This window comes from Cebus imitator, unplaced genomic scaffold (assembly GCF_001604975.1).
Source record: "Cebus imitator isolate Cc_AM_T3 unplaced genomic scaffold, Cebus_imitator-1.0 Scaffold4, whole genome shotgun sequence".
In the NCBI taxonomy this organism is placed as follows: Eukaryota; Metazoa; Chordata; class Mammalia; order Primates; family Cebidae; genus Cebus; species Cebus imitator.
Genome location: NW_016107319.1, coordinates 14,689,006 through 14,712,230, shown reverse-complemented (window position 1 = coordinate 14,712,230; position 23,225 = coordinate 14,689,006). Strand labels below are relative to the sequence as shown.

Below are 23,225 nucleotides of genomic sequence, written 5' to 3'. Positions count from 1 at the left end.
TCTCTCTCTCTCTCTCTCTCTCTCTCTCTCTTTCAGTAGAGGATTCAAAACTCTGTGACTTTCAGGGCAACTTAGGAGACCAGAAGACTGTAATGACCTAGAGCTGTCACTTCAGTAGTACACATTATACATCACCATACCACTACACGTATTCTTTTGTTATTTACATCTTGTTAGAACATGAAACCTTCCCTCACTTTTTGGCTTGGCTATTTAACTATTTATATAACAGTCCTCTTATTTCTTCTGAGAGAAATGGGAAAAAGATGTCAACTCAGAATCTCTTAGATTTCACAGTAGTTCTTGAGGCTATGAACAAGCCAGAAGTAATCATTACCATTTCACCTGCATTCCCACTTGATCTCATATGTCAATGACCATTCTTAAAATTTGTTATATTAACCAAGCAAAAATCCTCTTAGAAAGCACAGTTGCCTTTTTTCTAAGCTATTCAAAATCAGTCATAATTTAAACAAACAAACACAAAACTTTGTTTTCTGTTCTTCTGCTTTTCTGGCAGCTTTGTTTAACAAGATATCTATCCCTCAGTGTACAAAATGATATATATTGACTCAGTAATTTAAAAAAATTTTTGAGAGAATGAAAGAAAGAGACAATGAGAAAATGAATCAGCCACTGATACAAAACAGCTACAGTTATAAGAATATTGTACAAGGCTAATTAATTTCCTTTTGCAAAGAGGAAAGGACTTTTTTTCCCCACGTACACACATAGATACTAAGATAATTAGCAGCCTCAGTTATACACATTTAGATATAGGTCAATAATAACTATAAAGCACAATTTGCTGTGCTTCAATGAATCTCACTGGTTCATTGCAGTTACTTGGGTGTAGGAAGTTCAGGAAGTCAAAAAGATCTCCAACAAATTCTTTTTATCAAAAATTCTTAATCTGTGGCTGATCTCCATTCTAGTGGGTGCAAAATTTTCTCTTGAATGACATTCAAACTTGTGTTCAAAAATGGTGTTATGCTAGTGTTCAAATGACATACAATATAGAGAATATCAGGAGATAGCAGAAGCTTCAAGAAAAAACTGCAGAAAGACAAATACAAAAAAACAGAACTGGGATTTCCTGCCCTCTACCACCCAACAGAGACTTCATGGCTGGGTCGAATAATCAAAATCATACTCAACATTTTAGTTAACCAAGAGAAGAAAAATAATTGCCATGTACAAAACAGAAGAAGACTTGTTTAAGAATCAACTTAACACAAAAATTCAATAAAACAGACTAAGAAAATAATGCAAAAACAAAGTGAGCATGAGTCAGTGATTCACTCTGAGAGTGAAGAAACTGGGGTCTGGGATTCAGAGGTGTAGGTACAGATCACTTTTGGGGGAAGACTCAGCCCTGGTGGGTGAATTGACCTAGGCATCTCAGTCAGTGGAACTTGATTTGTGAGAGGCAGAAATAAAAACATTAAGAAGAAGAAAGCATTTTTATATGTTAATAATTGCAAGAGAACTAGACTTTGGAAGACTTTGAAAAAACTGGCTATCATATAGAAAACATAACAGGTTTATGTATATACATATATATGTGACTCAAGGTTACCAAGATTACAGATATCTAATGATAGAAATCATCAGTTTCTCAAATGTTAATAGCTGCTAGGGTCACTGTACTAGGGATTCTCTAAAGGGACAGAACTAATGTTAATCAAGTTAATACTTAATAAACTTCCATATATATATATATATATATATATGTATGTATACATGTTTTATTTATATATAAAACTAATAAGTTAATACTTAATAAATATAACAGAACTAATAACAATTAAGAATTAGTTCTTAATAACAGAACTAATCAAGTTAATACTTAATAAACTCCCATATATATGTTTTATGTATATATAATGTTTTATATATATATGAGAGTTTATTAAGTATTAACTCACAAGACCACAGGGAGGTCCCATACTAGGCCGCCTAGAGGCTGAGGAGCAAGGAGAGCCAGTCAGAGTTCCAAAACTGAAGGATTTGGAGTCTGATGTTTGAGGAGGCATCCAGCATGGGAGAAAGATGTAGACTGGGAGGCTAGGCCAGTCTCTCTTTCCACATTTTTCTGATTGCTTATATTTTAGCTGTGCTGGCAGCTGATTAGATGGTGCCCACCCAGATTGAGGGTGGGTCTGCCTTTCCCATTCCACTGACTCAAATGTTAATCTCCTTTGGCAACCCCCTCATAGACACACCCAGGATCAATACTTTGTTCCTTCAATCCAGTCAAGTTGACACTCATTATTAACCACCACAGTTACCTATAACAGTATTGCTGACTGGCCATGGTTTGCAGTATAACCCTTCCCATCTGCTGATCCTATAGGCCATGATCCTACCACCATAGTACAGAGCCTCTTAATTCAAAGCATTTGGATCAAAGTTACTTTTCAGATGATGTTTGGTTAACAGAATATCAGTGCCAAATAATAAATAATTAAAAATACTCTATAGTTTAAAATAGCTTCTGAGACAGGAAAATTATTTGAACTAACGTGCTCTGTCATATGAAAACATTCTAATTTGAAGAGTTGTAGATATACTGACAAATTCACTTTGTTTTGGAATTTTCTTTTTAGAAGTTAATTTTCTCCATGTAATATTGATCTTGGCATTTTCAACTTTCTTTGGAGAACCTTATTGACATGTCCTGGTGATATCATATATTAAATTCTATGTACAAGTTGCAATATATTTCCTATTTCATTGTATTCATCATTGAAAGAATTTAAAACTGTTTGCAAAAATGTTAGTTTTTCATATTTTCTGTAATAAGAAATTGTTATATTTTATTTTTAGGATAAAAGGCACTCCAAGTAAACCTGATAAACTTGACAGTAAAGTTAAAAGAATTGGACCACACATAGAAATCTTCCAAGTGTTCCGAGGAAGAAAAAAATTCATGATTACCAGAAAATTGATTAGAATGATCACCATCATGCAGGCACATGTCAGGGGGTGGCTTGAACGCAAAAGATTACAAAGAGTAATGACCAAGGTAAGATATGCATCAGATATTATAATGTGTTTAAAATTTTTATGTAGATTCAATTAAGTAGAATTTTGAATAGTCACCTGGTCAATATGTCTGTGATTTTTCTAAGTAAAATTCTGTGTACATTTTTTTTTTTTTTTTGAGATGGAGTTTCGCTCTTGTTGCCCAGGTTGGAGTGCAATGGAGTAATCTTGGCTCACCGCAACCTCTGCCTCCTGGGTTCAAGTGATTCTCCTGCATCAGCCTCCAGAGTAGCTGGGATTACAGGTGTCCACCACTATACCCAGCTAATTTTTGGTATGCATACTTTAAGAAAATGTGATGCATAATCTGCTATAATTACAGATTTAGACTGTGCAAAGTTGGAGACTTGGAACAAAAGGCCTCACTTATTCTTAACTCAGGAATTCTGGGACCACCTATTCTTAAACCAGGATATTTTGAAATAACTTTACACTAAAGTTGTTTCTTCTTTGCTATCTGTTCATTTTCTTTCTAGAGCAACTTTCCTTCACTTCCCACACTCCTGGGTCTCTTGCAGTGCATAAATGTCCAATTTCAAAAGAATTACACACACATGCAAATATCTACCTGGTCAACTTTCATAGATTGCAATCCTGATTTTTAAAATATATAATGCAGACCCATTTTTTCTGGGCGAATGCAGATGAACCTAAATGGGTCTATCTTGGAAAACCTGAGAGAATCTAAAATGTCCTCACCTTGAGGGCTAAAGTTTTACTACTAGTAAAAAATTTGAGTAATCAACTGTAAATAAAATAGATTAGTAGTGCCCACTCCATTTCCTTGATCTTCTGAGAAAAGCCTCTAGAACAGACTTGCAGTGGACATCCTGAACATGTTTCTCTGACAATGTGGTGATACTTTTAGAGTTATACCATATGCCTATTTCTGGGTATAAATTTATATATGTACTAACATGTGTAAATTAATATCAATATGAATCACAAATGTAGTTCTGATGATTAAACATGTAAAACTTTGGCAAAAGGTAAACACTCCATATACTTAATCCTGTAATTTTGTAAGGTGGCTGCTATATCTCTTTTGTGGCTGAAGAAACAAGCAAATTATTTGCCCAAAGTCAAACAGCGGCTAAGTGACAGAACTAGATTTCAAACCCATATCTGTCTAAGATATTGAAAGAGCCTTGATTAAATTTGACTTGAATTTCTCCAAAATGAGAAATGAACTCATTTTCTTACTCCCCAAGTCCTTTCTCTTTTGTAACTACCTATATTGGTAAACTGTTCTACCATTTATCATTCAAGCCATAAACCTGGATGTCTCCTAAATTATTTCAACTTTTTCACTCCCACATTCAATTTCTTCCACTTTCATGACATTTGTTGAACTCCTCTTCTTTGTGCTTCTTGCCAGAGTTGCCATTCATCTACCCTTACATGGATAAATGCAATAGTTTCCTAATTGATCTTCATACCTACAGACCTACTTCCATCAAATCCATTTGCCATGTGCCATATTTGAAAAATTCTACTCATTACCTTATTCCACTTCCTAAAATCTTTTTATGGATCTATATTGCTTACAGGATATAGCAGGAACTCTCTAACATAGTACACATGACCTCTCTGTTTTGGCTCTCGCCTTTTGTCCAGCTTTGTCATATGATACCCCCGATACATTCTCTGTGTTTTAGCAAACTGCAAATCTTGATTGTTTCCTGTTATCATATGTTTTCATGCTGTTCTCTTCTCTACCTTCTTTATCTTCTGATAACCTCCAATTCATCTTTCAAGATCTTCCTAAACTGTATTCACTTACCCTGTGTCTGGTCCATCAAGCAAAGCTGATCTCTCCATCTTTTCTTGTCATGATTGTGTCCAGTTCTTTACATTGTTATCATCTGTTTACATATTTGACATGAACAGTATGGTTTATATGACTTATTTGGAAGTATATACTCTTTATTTTTCTGTTCATAGTACCACAAACTATCTTAAACTATAATATATGCTCTATCATTTTAACTGTATACATGTATGATCTACTAATTTTTCTTGTTTATCTCCTGTTGTATACATATACTTTATAGTTTGGCTAAATAGATAGCAAGCTCCATGAAGACAAGTATCTGTCTGTCTTGTTTGTTTCTGCATTAGATTGCAAACTCCATGGAGACAAGTATCTGTCTGTCTTGTTTGTTTCTCTATTTGAATGCCTAGAATGGTGTTTAATATATAGTAGACACCAACAAATACTGATTGTGTGGATGAATTAATACAATTGTATAAGTTTATCATGGAACCATAAGAATATCACACACCCCCCCACACATTCTTAAAGCTCTGTCTACACACATTTCATACATGCCATATAATTTAATTATAGCATTGTCTAATACTAGAAAGAATTGTAGAACCATTCATAACCTCCGGGATAGAAATGGATCTAGAAAATTTAGGAAGAAATAATGGGCCAAAGATGGGAGTGAAAAGGGGTGATTTGATTGGTAAGGAAAATGCTAAATTTCTATGTGGAGAGAGAATTTGAGATTAAAAAAATGAGAAGTACTTTTAAAGGATCAGAGCCAATATAAAGTAGGTTTTGACTTTTATTTGGTGATAAACTTTGTTATGGTCATTGATTTTCTTTTTTATTCCATCATTGGCATGATGCTTTGTCTGTTAGATGATTGCTTTGTTGATGCGGTTAAATTTGTTTTGCCTACTGTCAAAATCCTAGTGTGACAGGCCTGTAATGCAGTTGATAGTAAGTCTCCTGGACTGTGCCTATGTGAAGGGTTGCTGCTGGGGGAATTCTTGATAACTTTCTGCTCTAGAGGCTGCATAGCAAATCACTGGATAATTGTCAGCAGTGTGGCAGTCCGTCCACTGGGAGACTTCCATAGTCATATTGCTTTACTGCCACTTCAGAGTTTGTTGTTGTGGACAGTGTCTGCTAGAAGTTTGAGATTACTCAAGAGACTGCATAATTTCCACCATTTTCTATGAAAAAATGTAGCTTGGAATTCTTTGGAAATAATAAAGCAGCATCAAATTTTCTTACCAGTAATATAGCAAAAGATCACAGAGATTGCTCTATTTTAATATGAATATTTTTTCCACAATTCAAAATGTCCTTTTCCTTAAAAAATTTTTGTGTTGTTTGCATGTGTTTTGGTATAAATAATAATGATATTAAAAATCATAAAGACCCAAAAGAGGGTACATTTCTCAATGTAATGCTTCTAGGATCTTCCTTAATTTCAATATTTTCCTCTAAATATTTATAATTTTAAAGTTTTAATCCTAAATTAAATATACTCCATTGCTATTGGCTAAAAGTGTTGAAATTCCAGGATATTTGAATTGTTGATAGCTACAATAATAAAAAATGTTTGAAATTGACTTTTAATAAATATTTGTTGAATCAGTAAATTTGGAACAGTCTTGGAGAATCTGAGTTTCAGTATTACCATAGCAATGTCTTATACATAACTCAATGGTCTTCAATATTTTGGATGTTATAGACTTGTTTGAAGCTTTGATAAAGTAGGAATTTCCTATCATCTCAAAAGAACAAAACAGAAATAATAACAAAATCTGAAACTATTCATGGACATGTCACCTTGTATAGTAGCAATCCCCAACTTTTATGGTGCCAGAGACCAGTTTCATGGAAGACAATTTTTCCGTGGACCAGGGCAGGAGCAGGGATATTTTCAGGATGAAACTGTTCTACTTCAGATCATCAAGCGTTAGAGTCTCATAAAGAAAGCACAGCCTAAATCCCTCACATATGCAGTTCACAATAGGATTCTTTCTCCTATGAGAATCGAATGTTTCCTCTGATCTGACAGGAGGAGGAGCTCAGGTGGTAATGCTCACTCACCCACCATTCACCTCATGTTGTACAGCCTGGTTCCCAACAGGTCACAGACCAATAGGTCTGTGGCCCAGTGGTTTGGGATTCCTGTTGTGTAGAAAAGTTTTATTAAATAACATCATGTGTACTAACACAAGTATCTGGAGATCTATGTTCATTTATTCAATAACATATGTGTTTTTTAATTTGATAATAGTTACTGTATAGTGACTCCAATTTCCTTCCTGGTGTGTGAAGAGCATACATAGTCTAGTGAGCAATGTAGACAACTAAAAGAAGTCTTAGATATCATTAGAGCATTTAGAAAGGCCATTTAACCCCAAGTGTGTTTAGTGTGGCAACTACGTAAGATCAATAAACTGAGATCTGGAGGGTGAGGGGTAACTTTATTTTGTCAGGTAGACTGGAAGGCTGAGAGGCACAGGAAAGACAGTCTCAATGAGCTTAGGTTAGCTAATTACATTTAGGGGACTGGAACATATTTGGGAGGACAATAAAGGAAGCTGATAGTAGGAGTCAGATTAATAATGCTCTTAAAAACCTTACTAAGGAGTTTATACTTGGTGTCTGAGAGTGGATGTCTTTAAAGTAGATCAGTGACTTGAATAGATTTGTATTTTAGAAAAATTACTGACTTTGGACAATGATTTGGGAGGAGAGGGTGACAAAGTGGAGGGAGAACCACTAGTATGCTTTTTCAATCAACCAGTGCATGGTGGTGATAGGACTTTGGGTTTGGTTGTATTTGGAGATAAGGAAGAGGGTAGAGTCAAGAATGACTCCCAGGTTCTTGTCTTGAGAAATCTGGTGTATAGTTGAGAAATGCAGAATTTAAGGGGAAGGGCAGGCAGGAGGGAGCAGAAGAAAGGAACAAACATAGAGTCCAATTTGCAACACTGAGCTTTTAACACTGAGTCCCAATTGTCAACACTGAGTTTAAAGTTTCTGTGGGAAATCCTTGAGATGTCTGGGAAGCAGTTGAGTATATGGGTCCAAAATTCAGAAGAGAGATTAGGCCATATAGAAACACTTGGGATTCATCAGTAGTTCTTAAAGTCTTTTCACTGAGGAAGAATATAAAACCCTCTCATCCATAAAAGTGCCTCATTTTGGCCATGAATCTCATCATATGTCTGAGAACGCTCTTCCCCCAGGTGATGCTCCTCTACTTCATTCAGGTCTCTGCTCATTGTCACATTATTGAAAAGCTGCCCCATACTAACCTGTACAAAATAACTCTCACTCCAGTCACTCCCTGTCTCTTTTAAAACACTTTATTGTTCTTCATGGCACTTACTGCCACCTAACATATATTTGTTTATTACATTATTGTTCCTTTCACTAAAAGGTAAGCCCCTGAAAACAGAACTTTTATCTTTCCTGTTCTTTAATCTACTCATAAGGTCTTGAACATTTTTGGCACATATTAGAAGCCTAATGCATGTTTTTAATAAATTATTTTCAAGAGCATGAAGGATGTATAACAGCATTTGGGGGCTAGGAGGGACGTGAAATTTGAGAAACATCTTCTAAATATGTTGATGCGGCTCTCTGACCAAGGATGCCCTCCTTGAAACTGGCTACCACCCATGGATGTGAGAATCATCATTAGTGATACTAACTGGAGCCATGAGAGTCAATGTCATTGTCATTGTCTAGGGTGAATATATAGAATAAAGAGAGAATCGTATTAAAAAAAGATTGAGAAAGACTGGTTAGTGTTTAAGGGGAAGCAGAAGATGAGTATTCCACAAACACTAAAGCAGTAAACAGAGTTAAGAAGAAAACCAGAATATGTTAGATCAAGGAACTTGAAAGGCAGTACAAGGAAGAGGGTTAGGTCCATAGTCTCCAATGCTGCTAGACGGAATTTTCTGAGTTTAGTAACAATAAGTTCATGCAGTGAAAACATCTGAAGTAGATAAACTGAGACGTGATTAGGTTTAGAGAAGGATTGTTTAGCATACTTAAAAAATATTTAAGTATGCTAAAATGCTCATTGGAAAAAGCCAGTAAAAGAAAATGTTGTCAATACAAGAAAGATGCAGATAATCCATATTATAACGTCTTTAACGGGATTAGCGTTAAGTGAAAGGAAACGTATTTCTCCATTGTTGCAAGAGAAGATGTTGTGTAGATGCGGCTAAGTGTTTAGATTTGGTGCTGGGAAGTTGAGATTGCAATAAACCAATTGTTTTGTCTCCCTTTGTGAAGTAAGGAATTAGGCCATTTGCTGAGAGTAAGCATTTGGATGAGTTTGAATGTTTGAAGAGATTGAGGTAATACAGAAAATAGTAGAGAGATGTCTTAAAAAGCTTGCGTGAAATTCCTGGCCACTTTGAGAACCCCATTGAGGTTGGTGATCAAGAATTGGAGTAGTGTCATTTCTCCAGGTTGTATAATTTTCTTTAGTAATTATGAAAAATGAGGCATGGAGATGTAACATAATTACCCAGAGTAAGACATCTAACAAGTGACATAGTTGAGAATCAAACATAAGTCTGTCTGGGTCCAGGGCACTGTAAAACATGAGGTACCAGCAGTGTCCAATCATTGCAACTGGTGAAGTCTTTTCTCACGTCAGGCTCAAAATGGACATTGGAGTTTCCTGCCAAAAGCCAAGGCTAGATAACACTCCCACCTGGTGCTAACAGAGCTAATCTAGGTAAGCTTACATCAGAGATGTGAAGCCAAGAACCACGGTCTATAGAGAAGCACCCTTTCTATGGCAATCAGGAGCTGCTATTTAATATTTTGAAGAGTATGCATGGGGAAAACAATATATTATTGTTTATATTTAATGATAAAGTTGACCAAGAGTGTATATTTAACAGTTTCTATACTGAGCATTTAGACATAGAGTGATTGAAGCATATGCTTCAGGTAGTAGTAAAAATAATCCCTTTGACTCAGATCAAAGTGGGGTACAGCAAGCAACAGGGACACAGAGGAGAGGCCTGAAAAAGAGCAATGGGAATCTAACCTAGGAGAGACACATGTCCAGTAGCTATCCATGGATATGGTCTTCACTAGTTTCTTAGTGAGTGGGGAAGGGACTATAAGGATCACACTTAATGTTATTTGTGGATTGCATATTTGTAAGTGTGTGTTTATGTGTATGTGCTTGAAATAATTATTTAGAATGTTCACTTGTTATTTCACTGTGTATAGGTTTAGTCATTTAAAAACGTTTTCCCTTTTGTTTTTATAAGGTTTTTGAATAAAGCCTTTTTATTGCTAATTTCATACCTAAATGATTAGACAAGGTTAGACTTCAATCAATAAATGTAGTCAGGATATCTTATGGGTCTATAGCATCTTTATTCAGAGTTAAAAAGTCAAACTAGCAAAATATTTGCTGAAATATGACACAAAGTTTTAAAAAGCCTAACATCTAAAGACCTCTCACAAACTGATAAGAAACACAGTAACAGAAATTAAGTTCCACTGAGTGTCATATGATGGTGGAATTGTCCAAACAATGAATAAATTACTTAAAAAAAAACATGGCCATATCAAGCAAAAGCAAATTGAAATACTTACTAGAAAATTTTATTAAATGTTGATCAGTATAATACATTTGTCCATTAAGTTAATATAAATTGGAATATTATAATCAGTAATTTGCAGTAACTTTTATATTACAATATTGCTGTTGTAAGTAGAAATGTATTTATATTGTTTACTGAGAATAGCATGGAAAAAAAAGTAAGTAGAAATTTATACTTTTCTTCTGATAAATTCTAGCTTGAGAAATATTTAGAATTATAGTAAAAGATTTACCTACTGAGCTGTACTAGCACAATAGCTGAGGCATATTTCCATGCAAAGGCTGGTAGGGACACTCCCTGTAATAAAAACCACATGGATGGACCATTGTCATTTTCTCTGGCTCAACGTCCTAACCATGAAACGCCCTAGGTAACCTTGCAAATGCCTGAGACCTGAAAAGAGCTCCCTTACAAGATAGGTTGTGTTCCTCAAAAGAGTTATTACATTCTTAGGAAAAGGCACTCAAATTGAAGTTGGTAGCTGCCCAATGCCCTTCCTCTTCTCAGAAGCAACATCTGTCTAAGCAGCACATTCCAAGAAGGAAATTTTCTACTCATGCTTTAAAGATACAATCAAAACACTGCTTGATTTTTAATTATAAGCAAAAGAAATCCACCTATAGATTTAAGCAGAAAGTTGTTGAGTAGGATATTGTACAGAGGTTTAGAGAACTAAGTTCAAAAACCTAAAGGAATAATAAAGGCTGGGTATCTCCCAGTAATCCAGCCAAATCCTACACAGCAAGAGTCTGATGTAGATACTGAATCCTGGGTGTTTCTGCCTCCACAAATGCTGCCCTTGAAAAATGTATATTGCTGCTACAGTTACTTTCTCACACAAATAGATTTCCCATGATTTACTCTTAAAAGTATTATTTGTTTCCATTCAAAGTTTGGGATTGGTGCAGGCAATGGATGAAGTTCATGTGTCTGCATCCTAGCAACAGAAGAGGTGTGAGTCATTAAGTATCTGATTTTGGTTTCAAATGGTGGGAAGTGGGTTCTGGCTCCCACTAAGATATATGTGTAGGGAATGTGCCAAAGTGCAACCAATTTATTATTATTTTTTTTAAGACAAAAGCCTATTGAACAAAAGGGAAATTAAAAATACACACTAAGGCCAGGCAAGGTGGCTCACACATGTAATCCCAGCACTTTGGGAGGTTGACATGGGTGGATCACCTGAGGTCAGGAGTTTAAAACCAGCTTGGCCAACATGGTGAAACCCCGTCTCTACTAAAAATAAAAGAAATAGCTGGGCATGGTGGCTGGTGCCTGTAATCCCAGCTACTCAAGAGGCTGAGGCAGGAAATCTTTTGAGCTCTAGAGGTGGAGATTGTAGTGAACCAAGATCACACTATTGCACTCCAGCCTGGGCTGACAGGGAGAAACTCTGTTTCAAAAAACAAACCAACCAATGAAACACATTGAAAAATGTTATTAAATTAGCAAACATCCAGAATCTGCCATCAGATGGAAGGAGAAAGAAGAGGAAGGTAGTAAGATTATGCTAATTTATTTTTCATTCAGGTAAATAAAAAATATTATTTCACATAAATGGAAAATATGACAGCAACAAGAAAAATAATATGTAATATGAAATATGCTAGGAAAGAAACAAAACAAAATCTTGTAGAATGGGTGAAAATATGGCTGGGTGCTGTGGCTCATGCCTGTACTCCAAGCAGTTTGGGAGGCCAAAGTGGGCAGATCACAAGGTCGGGAGATTGAGACCATCCTGGCCAACATGGTGAGACCCCCATATCTACTAAAAATAAAAAAATTAGCTGGGCATGGTGGTGTGTGCCTGTAGTCTCAGCTACTCAGGAGGCTGAGGCAGGAGAATTGCTTGAACATGAGAGGCAGAGGTTGCAGTGAGTCGAAATCATGCCACTGCACTCCAGCCTGGCAAGAGCAAGACTCCATCTCAAAAATAAATAAATAAATAAATAAAAGAATGGTTGAAAACACTAAATTAAAAGGAATATAAAGTATAATAAGTGGGTTCTGGAATGTCTCTATGCTGGTTTCAAAACAAATTCTACAACTTACTAGCTATGGGGCCTTGGGAAAGTTATTTAAAGATTTTCTGCTTCAGATTTTTTGCATTTATAAAATGGTATGCAAAACACATTAAAGGAAAGCTGACTCAGCAGAAAATGTGTAAATGTAAATATATTCCTAAACAAACTAGAAATAATGAAAATTTAAAAACATTAAGCCTTTAAGAAGTCAAGAACAGGAAAATAAATCTAAATATTATTTAGAAAGAAAGAAATTAATAAAGATATATACAGATATTAATAAACCAGAAAATGTAAAATGTTAAAATAATTGACTTGTTAACTAAAAGGGAATGGATATTTAGAAAAGAAAAAACAAATATGAAATAAGGTAAATTTTTAAAACTTTAATTAAAAAAACTGTTCTGGTGAAATGTTGAAAATGCATACACAGAAGAATGTAGTCACAGGTAAACTAATAAAACAAAATTTGCACTTATGCTGAAAAGTGTTAATTTCTTTAATATTCAAAGAGATATATAGAAATCAACAAAAAATCCTTAAAAAGTCCAATGAAAAATAGATAAAAACCACGAATGTACAGTTTCCAAGGGAAATAAAAGACAAAGATTCGAGTAATACCTTAGTTAAGACTATGTCGTTTCTGGCAGAGTGGGCTACATATTATAGAAATCTGGACACCAGTATAGAAAGTGCCTATAAAAAAAAGCCAATATTGGAGCCTCTATTCTATGAGAAGTGTGAATATATAATGATAAGGCAATTCATAATGGACATCTTTGAACTTCAGGGAGATGATGTTTCTCTACAATGCATATATTTAACCAAACTAGGCAATTTACAATACATAAACCCATAATTTAAGAAACTGGGTGAAATAGACTAAATGAAAGGGGCAATGTCAAATTAAATATAAATACCAGAAATATATAAGGAGCTTTTCTGTCTTCATAGGCTTTGTATCATGGACCAGATGTGAAAGCAGTTATTAACATGTATAGCAGACTAATCCACCGTGTTCGATATCGACATGGTCTTTGGAGGACAAGACAAATTGTCAACTTAGCAGAGCTAGAGGAATGGATGGACCGAAAAAAATGTAAGTGAGGCAGACACTTCTGGTTTGAATTTAAGCTTGGAGTTAATTTAACCATTGAAATTTTACATATAATTATCTGTAGAAAGCAAAGGTAGATTATATTTTATATTGTTGTAAACAAATTGCATTTTAAGTTAGCATATTGTATATTTGAATTAATTTATTAGAATTCTCTGCAAGTAACAGAAAACTCATTCTAGCTAACTAAAGCAAAGAAGAAATTTAATGGGAGAGTATTGCAAAGATAGTTAAAGAATCAGATTTCAGACTGAATATGAAACACAACTGCTTCAGAGATCTAGGCAGCAGGAAATAAGGGACAATCTCGATTTGCCTCTGGGGGATAGATAAGCCCTACCACTTAAAGACTCTTTGTTCCTATGCTTTAAATTCATATTCCAGGGAGACAGCAACTGATCTCTATAGCTTGAGTCAAAAATCCAACACTTTGCAGTGGGAGGGTAAGGAATCTTGCTTGAGAATTGCACAGAAACTGTGTTCATTGGAGGAAGGGTAGCTGTACAAAGGAAAATTAAGTATTTATATCAGGACAATAGTTAATGGACACTGAGCATACTAAACAACACACTGCCTATTAATATTAGAAATCTATTCACAGAACAAATTCTCCAATTTATATCTTAATTTTCAGAGATCCCAGTTTATATTTATATTGAAAGAATTCAGTATTGCTTAGGATTAGGATAGATTATTAGGGCCAGTTTCTTGGCTAAAAAAATGATACAAGCGAATTATATTTAAAAAGAATCATTTTCTTACTGCTTTATAAGGTAAAAATGTGAAAAATTTGGTTGCCTCACCTAGTCATACAGTGTTTATTTTACATTTAAGACCGTAAGTTCCATGAAGACAGGGAACTTACAGATGGAAAGACAGGAAGATGAAAGAACAAGAAAGCAAGATAAAGTGAGAGAGGTGGAGAAGGGGGAAGATCCTTCTCCCATTAGGAAGCTGCTTAGACTCTTTTCACTTACAGAACTGAGAGAGAGAGAGAGACAGAGAGAGAGATAGTGAGAGAGACATATATTTATCAGTAAATACTCACTATCTAGAGAATGCCTGGTTTATAAGAAGGGCTAAAAAATATTTGTTAAAATTATATTTTTTATTGTTTATTAGTTTTGATAAAATTATGTGCCAAAAGCTATTTACAGATAACCGGAACTCTTTGAGTTAGAATAATTTCTTTTCTGTGACTAGAGGTAGAGGGAGGAAGAACTCAGAGAGAGAGGAGAAAGAGAGAAAGAAGGTGAAACATGGAAAATAGACAAAATAAAATTTTGTGCTAAAGACAGAGACACAGAGAGAAAGAAAGAGCAAGAGAGAAAGAAAGAGAGAGAGAGAAAGAAAGAGAGAGGAGAAAGAGAGAAAGAAAGAGAGAGGAGAAAGAGAGAAAAGACAGAGAGAGAAAGAGAGAGAGAGAGAGAGAGGAGAGAGAGAGAGAGTGAAAGAAAGAGTGTGTCAGATTTTAAGACTTTTGCCCATAAACTCTCCATACCACTAATACAAAATTCAGGAAGATCTTAGTACTTTTATATGGTTAGTAGTTTATATTGCGTAATCTAATATGAATGTGCCGATTTTATACTATTTATCAAAATATATACTTTACAGTTACTTTACTGACAACCTTTTCTTTTCCATTCACTTTAATTTTAAGCTCCTGACTTCCAAATAACATATTGTTTTCAAAACGCTCCTATTATTTTACTCAGTCTTCCCTTCATACCCCAAACTATCACTAAATTCATTTTTATTCTTATAGAATGTTGCTTATTTTTCATAGCTTTACTTTCTTTCCATGACTTCTCCTTCTCAATTTGTAACTGCAGATTTCAATATTTTTGCATCCTAAAATATCCCCTCAGTTTGGAAAATGTAGTTACTGTGATTTCTGTTTTCCAGCCTGAACTCTGATGCTTTCTGGCTGAGAAGCTTTTTCAGTAAACCTCTTGTAGAAAGTGAGGGATAAGCCAAGTAGATTACGAGGAAAGAAGGTTCTAAGCAGAGGGAGCAGCAAGCACAAAGGCCTTAATTTGGAGGCAGCTAGTCTTAGAGGAAGCCAGGAGACTAATATTACTGGAATAAAGTTTTGAGTTGAGAGCAGAGTAAAATGAAATTGGAAGGGTAGTGGGGAGTGCAGGTTGTGTCAAGCTTTATAGACCATTGCATTTTACCTTGAGAGAACTGGGAAGCCATTGGAGGACTGGGAACAGAGGACTATGAAGCAACTTGTGTTGCAGATATCACTCTGGTAATTTTGTTGAGAATTGGTTAACATGAGGCAAAAACAGAATAAAGGAGTCCAATTAGGACAGATGGTGCTCTAATATAGGAGCTGAACAGTAGAACAGAATTTGGTAAATGAATAATTTAAAGAATTACCAACCAAAAATCCATTTACATTGAGGGGCAACTCAACAGAGACATAATTTGCAAGTTCTAATTTATTTTCATGTTACTTAGAAAATTCCTTTCATCCTTTCTTCATCCATGTGTTGATGGCTAATTGGTTGACGATACTTGGCAGATATCTATACACCTTTTAAAGCATCTTTCAATAATCAGAAAATTTCATTAATTTTCATGATTTAAATTTTATATTTACCCTAAATATATCATCCTTGAATACTAATTCTCCTAGCATGTTGCTGAAAGTTTGCTCATAGGGCATAATATACAGGTTAAGGGCACTGTTCTCAATTAATACTGTTTCAAAGACATAATATTAATAAGTATGTCAATATTATCTTGTGAGGAACATATAAAACTGATTAATTCAAGGGGAAACTAATAAAGCTCTATATACTTTTTCAAGGAGAAATACATTTACTTAATCACAAAAGTAAAAGGTGACATTCTTTCTCTTTTAGTTTAGAATCAGACCCTGAGACAAGAATTCAAGTACAACTAATTTTTTTGGGAGTTAATCCTAGGCAATACTGTTGATCAAATGGAGAAAGGAGACAGAGGTAAAGGAGTCAAAAGAGAGTCCAGTATCAAGCAAATTACTATGTGGACTACTAAAGCCTAATTCCTCTAGGTAACTAAGAAAAAACAGTGTAAACAACTTGCCTTTAGTGCTGGGTCTATATCAAGCAGCTCCCCTGAGTCAGTGGTTGAGGTCCACTCCAAAAGGGGCCTTAGTTTCCTTTGTGTCTGGCTTGCTGCACAGGTGGGCTGAGTAAATGCCTGCAGCCAGAGGGAGCCCTTAGGCAATGGAATGCAGATGCTGACAATTGAAAGTCAAGTTAGCATGCCCAGAAGCAAGGGACATGGAGATATAGATGGGGCACTGAAAGAAATGATCTAGTTTGCTTATTTCAAAAGAGACAAACAGTCATAAATGTAGTAAATATAAATTTTCATTTATTTTACTGCTGTGTTTCAGGATCTCAAATAGCTATTCATATTTAGACAATCATTAAATATGTCTTTAATTTGTTGACATCTCATGAATATCTCCCTCAATGAAATGAAGGAATGAATGGAAAAACTGAAATCCATGTGGTTGAGTACCAGGATGATAAAACTTCTGTTAGAAACCACACTGGTGCCCTTTGTCATTGACAGCAAGAGCTAAACCTGTGAACAGTCCTTGACATCCTGTAAATGCTGACTTATTCAATCAGCTTCATGGGGTTAAATGTAACATTTCAAAGTAGACACTCAGTGACACTTTTTGAAAAAAAAAAATTATGGAAAACTACATTTATAAAATATATGCATCAGTTCTCTTTCTCATTATCTAACTCCTTTCTAATGCCAAGTATGGGAGATGAGTGATAGGCCACCCAATTGAGTGGTTTTCTGTGGTAGTTTTCTTGAGCCAGGAGTGACAAAATACCTTAAATGTGAAAGTAGGGATCCAAGATGTCCAAACAGGAACAGCTCTATATTGCAGTTCCCAGTGAAAACACAGAGGATTAGTGATCACCACATTTCCAAATGAATTTATACTGCCCACTTAGAGACCTCATCTGAAAGTCACCAACTACAAAGACTACAGGTAGCCACAAGTCTCCAGCGTGGCTGTTTCAGCCAGTGCAGTGGGTCACCACACAAAAACTCACACAAATCCAGGTGCTGTTTTAATTGGTGACAACTCTGTTGTACGTTTAAGTCTGCTGCAGCAGAACTCATATCCGCCTTTTTTTTTCCAAGGTGCTCATTCAACTGAGGTGCCCATTCAACTGTAAAAAAAGGGGGCTGAAACACGGAGGTCCCACCCCCACCAAGACCAGCAATCTGAAATGCTCTGGATTGAGAGTTTCACAGCAAGCATAGCTGGACCTGGGGTGGTCTAGCTCTGTGGGGGGAAGGGCATCAGCCATTACTGAGGCAGTCCACCACTACCGAGGCAGTCTGCCATTACCAAGGGAATCCGCCATTACCGAGGCAGCCTGCCATTACAGAGACAGTCCACCATTACTGAGGCAGAACACCATTACTGAAGCAGTTCTAACTGTACCCCTATAAACAAAACTATAAGGAAGTTCACAAAGCAGCTGGGCAAATCCCATGGGAGCTCAGCAACACCTCTGCTGGCTGACTGTGACTAGGCTACCTCCTCTCTGGGCAGGTTGTCTTTGAAAAAAGACAGCAGAATGACAGGAACTTGTAAATAAAGCCCCACCTTCCTGGGACAGAGCACCTTGGAAAAAAAAAGGCGGATATGAGTTCTGCTGCAGCAGACTTAAACGTACCATCCCAGCAGCTCTGAATAAAACAATGAAGACAGAATCTCCTCAAGCAGCTCCCTGACCCCCATATAACCAAAGAGACACCTCATAAAGAAAAGCTTAGCCTGACATTTGGCGAGTATCCTTCTGGGACAAAGATAACAGAAGAAGAAATTGGCAACAACAGTTACTGTTCTGCAGCCACTGCAGATGATCCCCAGGCAAGCAGGGTCTGGAGTGGACCTCCAGCAGTCCGGAGTGGACCTCCAGCAGTCCTACAGCAGAGGCTACTGACTGACAGAAGGAAAACTCAGAAAGAAATAACTTCATCAGCAACAAAAAAGTCCACTCAGAGACCTCATCTGAAAGTCACCAACCACAAAGACCACAGGTAGATAAATCCACAAAGATGGGAAGAAACAAGTGCAAAAAGGATGAAAAAAGCCAAAACCAGAATGCCTCTCCTCCTCCAAGGGATCACAATTCCTCAGCAGCAAGGGAACAAGGCTGGATGGAGAATGAGTCTGATGAATTGACAGAAACAGGTTTCGGAAGTTGGGCAAAAACAAACTTCTTTGAGCTAAAAGAACATGTTCTATTCAAATGCAAAGAAACTAAGAACCTTGAAAAAAGGTTTGATGAAATGCTAATGAGAATAAACAGCTTAGAGAGTATATAAATGAATTCATGGAGCTGAGAAACACAACATAAGAACGTCGTGAAGCATATACAAGTTTCAATAGCTGAATTGACCAAGCAGAAGAAAGGATGTCAGAGATTGAAGATCAACTCAATGAAATAAAATGGGAATGCAAGATTAGAGAAAAAAGAGTAAAAAGAAATGAACAAAGCCTCCAAGATATATGGGTTTATGTGAAAAGACCTAATCTACCTTTGATAGGTGTACCTGAATATGACAGAGAGAATGAATCCAACCTGGAAAACACTCTTCAGGATATTATCCAGGAGAACTTCCTCAACCTAGCAAGACAGGCCAATATTCAAGTCCAGTAAATACAGAGAACACCACAAAGATATTACTCAAGAAGAGCAACCCCAAGGCATATAATTGTCAGATTCACCAGGGTTGAAATGCAGGAGAAAATGCTAAGGGCAGCCAGAGAGAAAGGTCAGGTTACCTGCAAAGGGAAGCCCATCAGACTCACAGTGGATCTCTCAGCAGAAACCCTACAAGCCAGAAGAGAGTGGGGGCCAATATTAAACATCCTTGAAGAAAAGAACTTTCAACCTAGGATTTCATATCCAACCATACTAAACTTCATAAGTGAAGGAGAAATAAAATCCTTTACAAACGAGCAATTGCTCAGAGATTTCATCACCACCAGGCCTTTACAAGAGCTCCTGAAAGAAACACTAAACAAAGAAAAGAATAACCAGTTCAAGCCACTCCCAAAACATACCAAATGGTAAAGAATATTGACACAATGAAGAAACTCCATCAACTAATGGACAAAACAACCAGCTAGCATCAAAATGGCAGTATCAAATTCACACATAACAATATTAACCTTAAATGTAAATGGGCTAAATGCCCCAATCAAAAGCACAGAATGGCAAATTGGATAAAACTCAAAACACATCAGTATGCTGTATTCAGGAAACCCATCTCATGTGCAAGGACACATATAGGCACAAAATAAAGGGATGGAGGAAGACCTACCAAGCAAATGGCAAGGGGAAAAAAAAAAAAAGCAGGAGTTGCAATCCTAGTCTCTGATAAAACAGACTTTAGACCAAAAAAAGATTAAAAGGGAAACAAGGGCGTTACATAATGGTAAAAGGATCAATGCAACAAGAAGAGGTAACAACCCTAAATATATACGCACTCAATACAGGAGCACCCAGATACATAAAGCAAGTCCTTAATACCTACAAAGTGACTTAGACTCCCACACAATAATAGTGGGAGACTTTAACACTCCACTGTCAATATTAGACAGATCAATGAGACAGAAAATCAACAAGGATATCCAGGACTTGAACTCAGACCTGGACCAAGCAAACCTAATAGACATTTACAGAACTCTGCACCCCAAATCCACAGAATATACATTCTTCTTAGCACCACATCACACCTACTCTAAAATTGACCACATAATTGGAAGTAAATCACTCCTCAGCAAATGCAAAGGAACAGAAATCATAACAAACATACTCTCAGACCACAGTGCAATCAAATTAGAACTCAGAATTCAGAAACTAACTCAGAACCACACAACTTCATGGAAACTGAACACCTGGCTCTTGAATGTTGACTGGATAAACAATGAAATGAAGTCCAGAAACAAAGATTTTCTTCTAAACCAATGAGAATAAAGACACAATGTACAGAATCTCTGGGACACATTTAAAGCAGTGTCTAGAGGAAAATTTATAGCAATAAATGGCCACATGAGAAGCAAGGAAAGATCTAAAATCAATACCCTATCATCAAAACTGAAAGCGCTAGAGAAGCAAGATCAAAAAACTTCAAAAGCTAGCAGAAGACAAGAAATAACTAAGATCAGAACAGAACTGAAGGAGATAGAGACACAAAAAACACTTCAAAAAAAATCAATAAATCCAGGAGCTGGTTTTGTGAAAAGGTCAACAAAATAGACCACTAGCCAGAATAATAAAAAAGGAAAGAGAGAATAACCAAATAGATGCAATAAAAAATGATAAAGGGGTTATCACCACAGATTCCACAGAAATACAAACCACCATCAGAGATTACTACAAAGAACTCTGTACACATAAACCATTAAACCTGGAAGAAATGGATAAATCCTGGACACTTAGACCTTCCCAAGCCTAAACCAGGAAGAAATCGAAACCCAGAATGGACCAATAACAAGGGTTGAAGTTGAGGCTACAATTAATAGCTTACCAACCAAAAAAAACCCAGGTCCAGATGGGTTCACAGCTGAATTCTACCAGACATACAAAGAGGAGCTGGTACCACTCCTTCTGAAACTATTCTAAACAATCCAAAAAGAGGGAATCCTACCCAAATCATTTTATGAGACCAACATCATCCTGATACCAAAACCCAGCAAAGACTCAACAAGAAAAGAAAACATCAGGCCAATATCCATGATGAACATCGATGCAAAAGTCTTCAATAAAGTACTGGCAAGCTCATTGCAAAAGCACATCAAAAAACTTATCCGTCATGATCAAGTAGGCTTCATCCCAGTGATGCAAGTCTGGTTCAACATACACAAGCCTATAAACGTAATTCACCACATAAACAGAATCAAAGACAAAAACCACATGATTATCTCGATAAATGCAGAGAAGGCCTTCGACAAAATTCAACAGCCCTTTATGCTGAAAACTCTCAATAAACTAGGTATCAATGGAACATATTTCAAAATAATAAAAGCTATTTATGACAAACCCACAGGAAATATCACACTGAATGGGCAAAAACTGGAAGCATTCCCTTTGAAACCTGGCACTAGACAAGGATGCCCTTTCTTACCACTCCTATTCAATATAGTATTGGAAGTTCTGGCCAGAACAATCAGGCAAGAAAAAGAAATAAAGCGTATTCAGTTAGGAAAGGAGGAAGTCAAATCATCTCTATTTGCAGATGGCATGATTGTGTATTTGGAAGACCCTATCCTCTCAGCCCAAAATCGCCTGAAACTGATAAGCAACTTCAGCAAAGTCTCAGGATACAAAATCAATGTGCAAAAATCAGAAGCATCCCTATACACCAATAACAGACTTAAAGAGAGCCAAATCAAGAATGAACTGTTATTCACAATTGCTACAAAGAGAATAAATTACCTGGGAATACAACTAACGAAGGATGTAAAGGACCTCTTCAAGGAGAACTACAAACCACTGCTCAAGGAAATAAGACAGGACACAAAGAGATGGAGAAACATTCCATGCTCATGGTTAGGAAGAATCAATATCATGAAAATGGCCATGCTGCCCAAAGTAATTTATAGATTCGCTAGCCCCATCAAGCTACCAATGACCTTCTTCACCAAACTGGATAAAACCACTTTAAACTTCATATGGAACCAAAAGAGAGCCCACAGAGCCAAGTCAATTCTAAGCAAAAAGAACAAAGCTGGAGGTATCATGTTACCTGACTTCAAACTATAGTACAAGGCTATGGTTATCAAAACAGCATGGTACTGGTACCTAAACAGTGATATAGACCAATGGAACAGAACAGAGGCCTTCGAGGGAACGCCACACATCTACAGCCATCTGATCTTTGACAAACATGACAAAATTAAGCAATGGGGAAAAGATTCCCGGTTTAATAAATGATGTTGGGAAAACTGGCTAGCCATGTGCAGAAAGCAGAAACTGTACCCCTTCCTGACACTTACACTAAAATTAACTCCAGATGGATTAAAGACTTAAACCTAAGACCTAACACCATAAAAACCTTAGAAGAAAACCTAGGCAAAACCACTCAGGACATAGGCATAGGCAAGGACTTCATGACTAAAACACCAAAAGCATTGGCAGCAAAAGCTAAAATAAACAAATGGGATCTAATTAAATTCCAGAGCTTCTGCACAGCAAAAGAAACAATCATTAGAGTGAACCAGCAACCAAGTGAATGGGAAAAAAATTTTGCAATCTATCCATCTGACAAAGGACTTATATCCAAAGTCTACAAAGAACTAAAACAGACTTACAAGAAAAAAACAAACAAATCCATTCAAAAGTGGACAAATTCAATATGAATGGACACTTTTCAAAACAAGACCTATATGAGACCAACAAACATATGAAAAAATGCTCATCATCACTGGTCATTAGAGAAATGCAAATCAAAACTACATTGAGATACCATCTATTGCCAGTTAGAACGGTGATCATGAAAAAATCTGGAGATAACAGATGCTGGAGAGGATGAGGAAAAATAGGAACACTTTTACACTGTTGGTGGGAGTGTAAATTAGTTCAACCATTGTT

At 36.3% G+C, this 23,225-nt stretch overlaps 1 protein-coding gene across 1 annotated transcript in view; it reads left to right on the top strand.

Moving 5' to 3' along the window:
* IQCM (IQ motif containing M) overlaps positions 1 to 23,225 on the top strand; it is a 490,160-nt gene that overhangs the window by 258,747 nt on the left and 208,188 nt on the right. Inside the window, 2 exon segments of the mRNA XM_037740696.1 lie at positions 2,830 to 3,028; positions 13,425 to 13,569. Of these exon segments, the coding sequence (XP_037596624.1) occupies positions 2,830 to 3,028; positions 13,425 to 13,569 (344 nt within the window).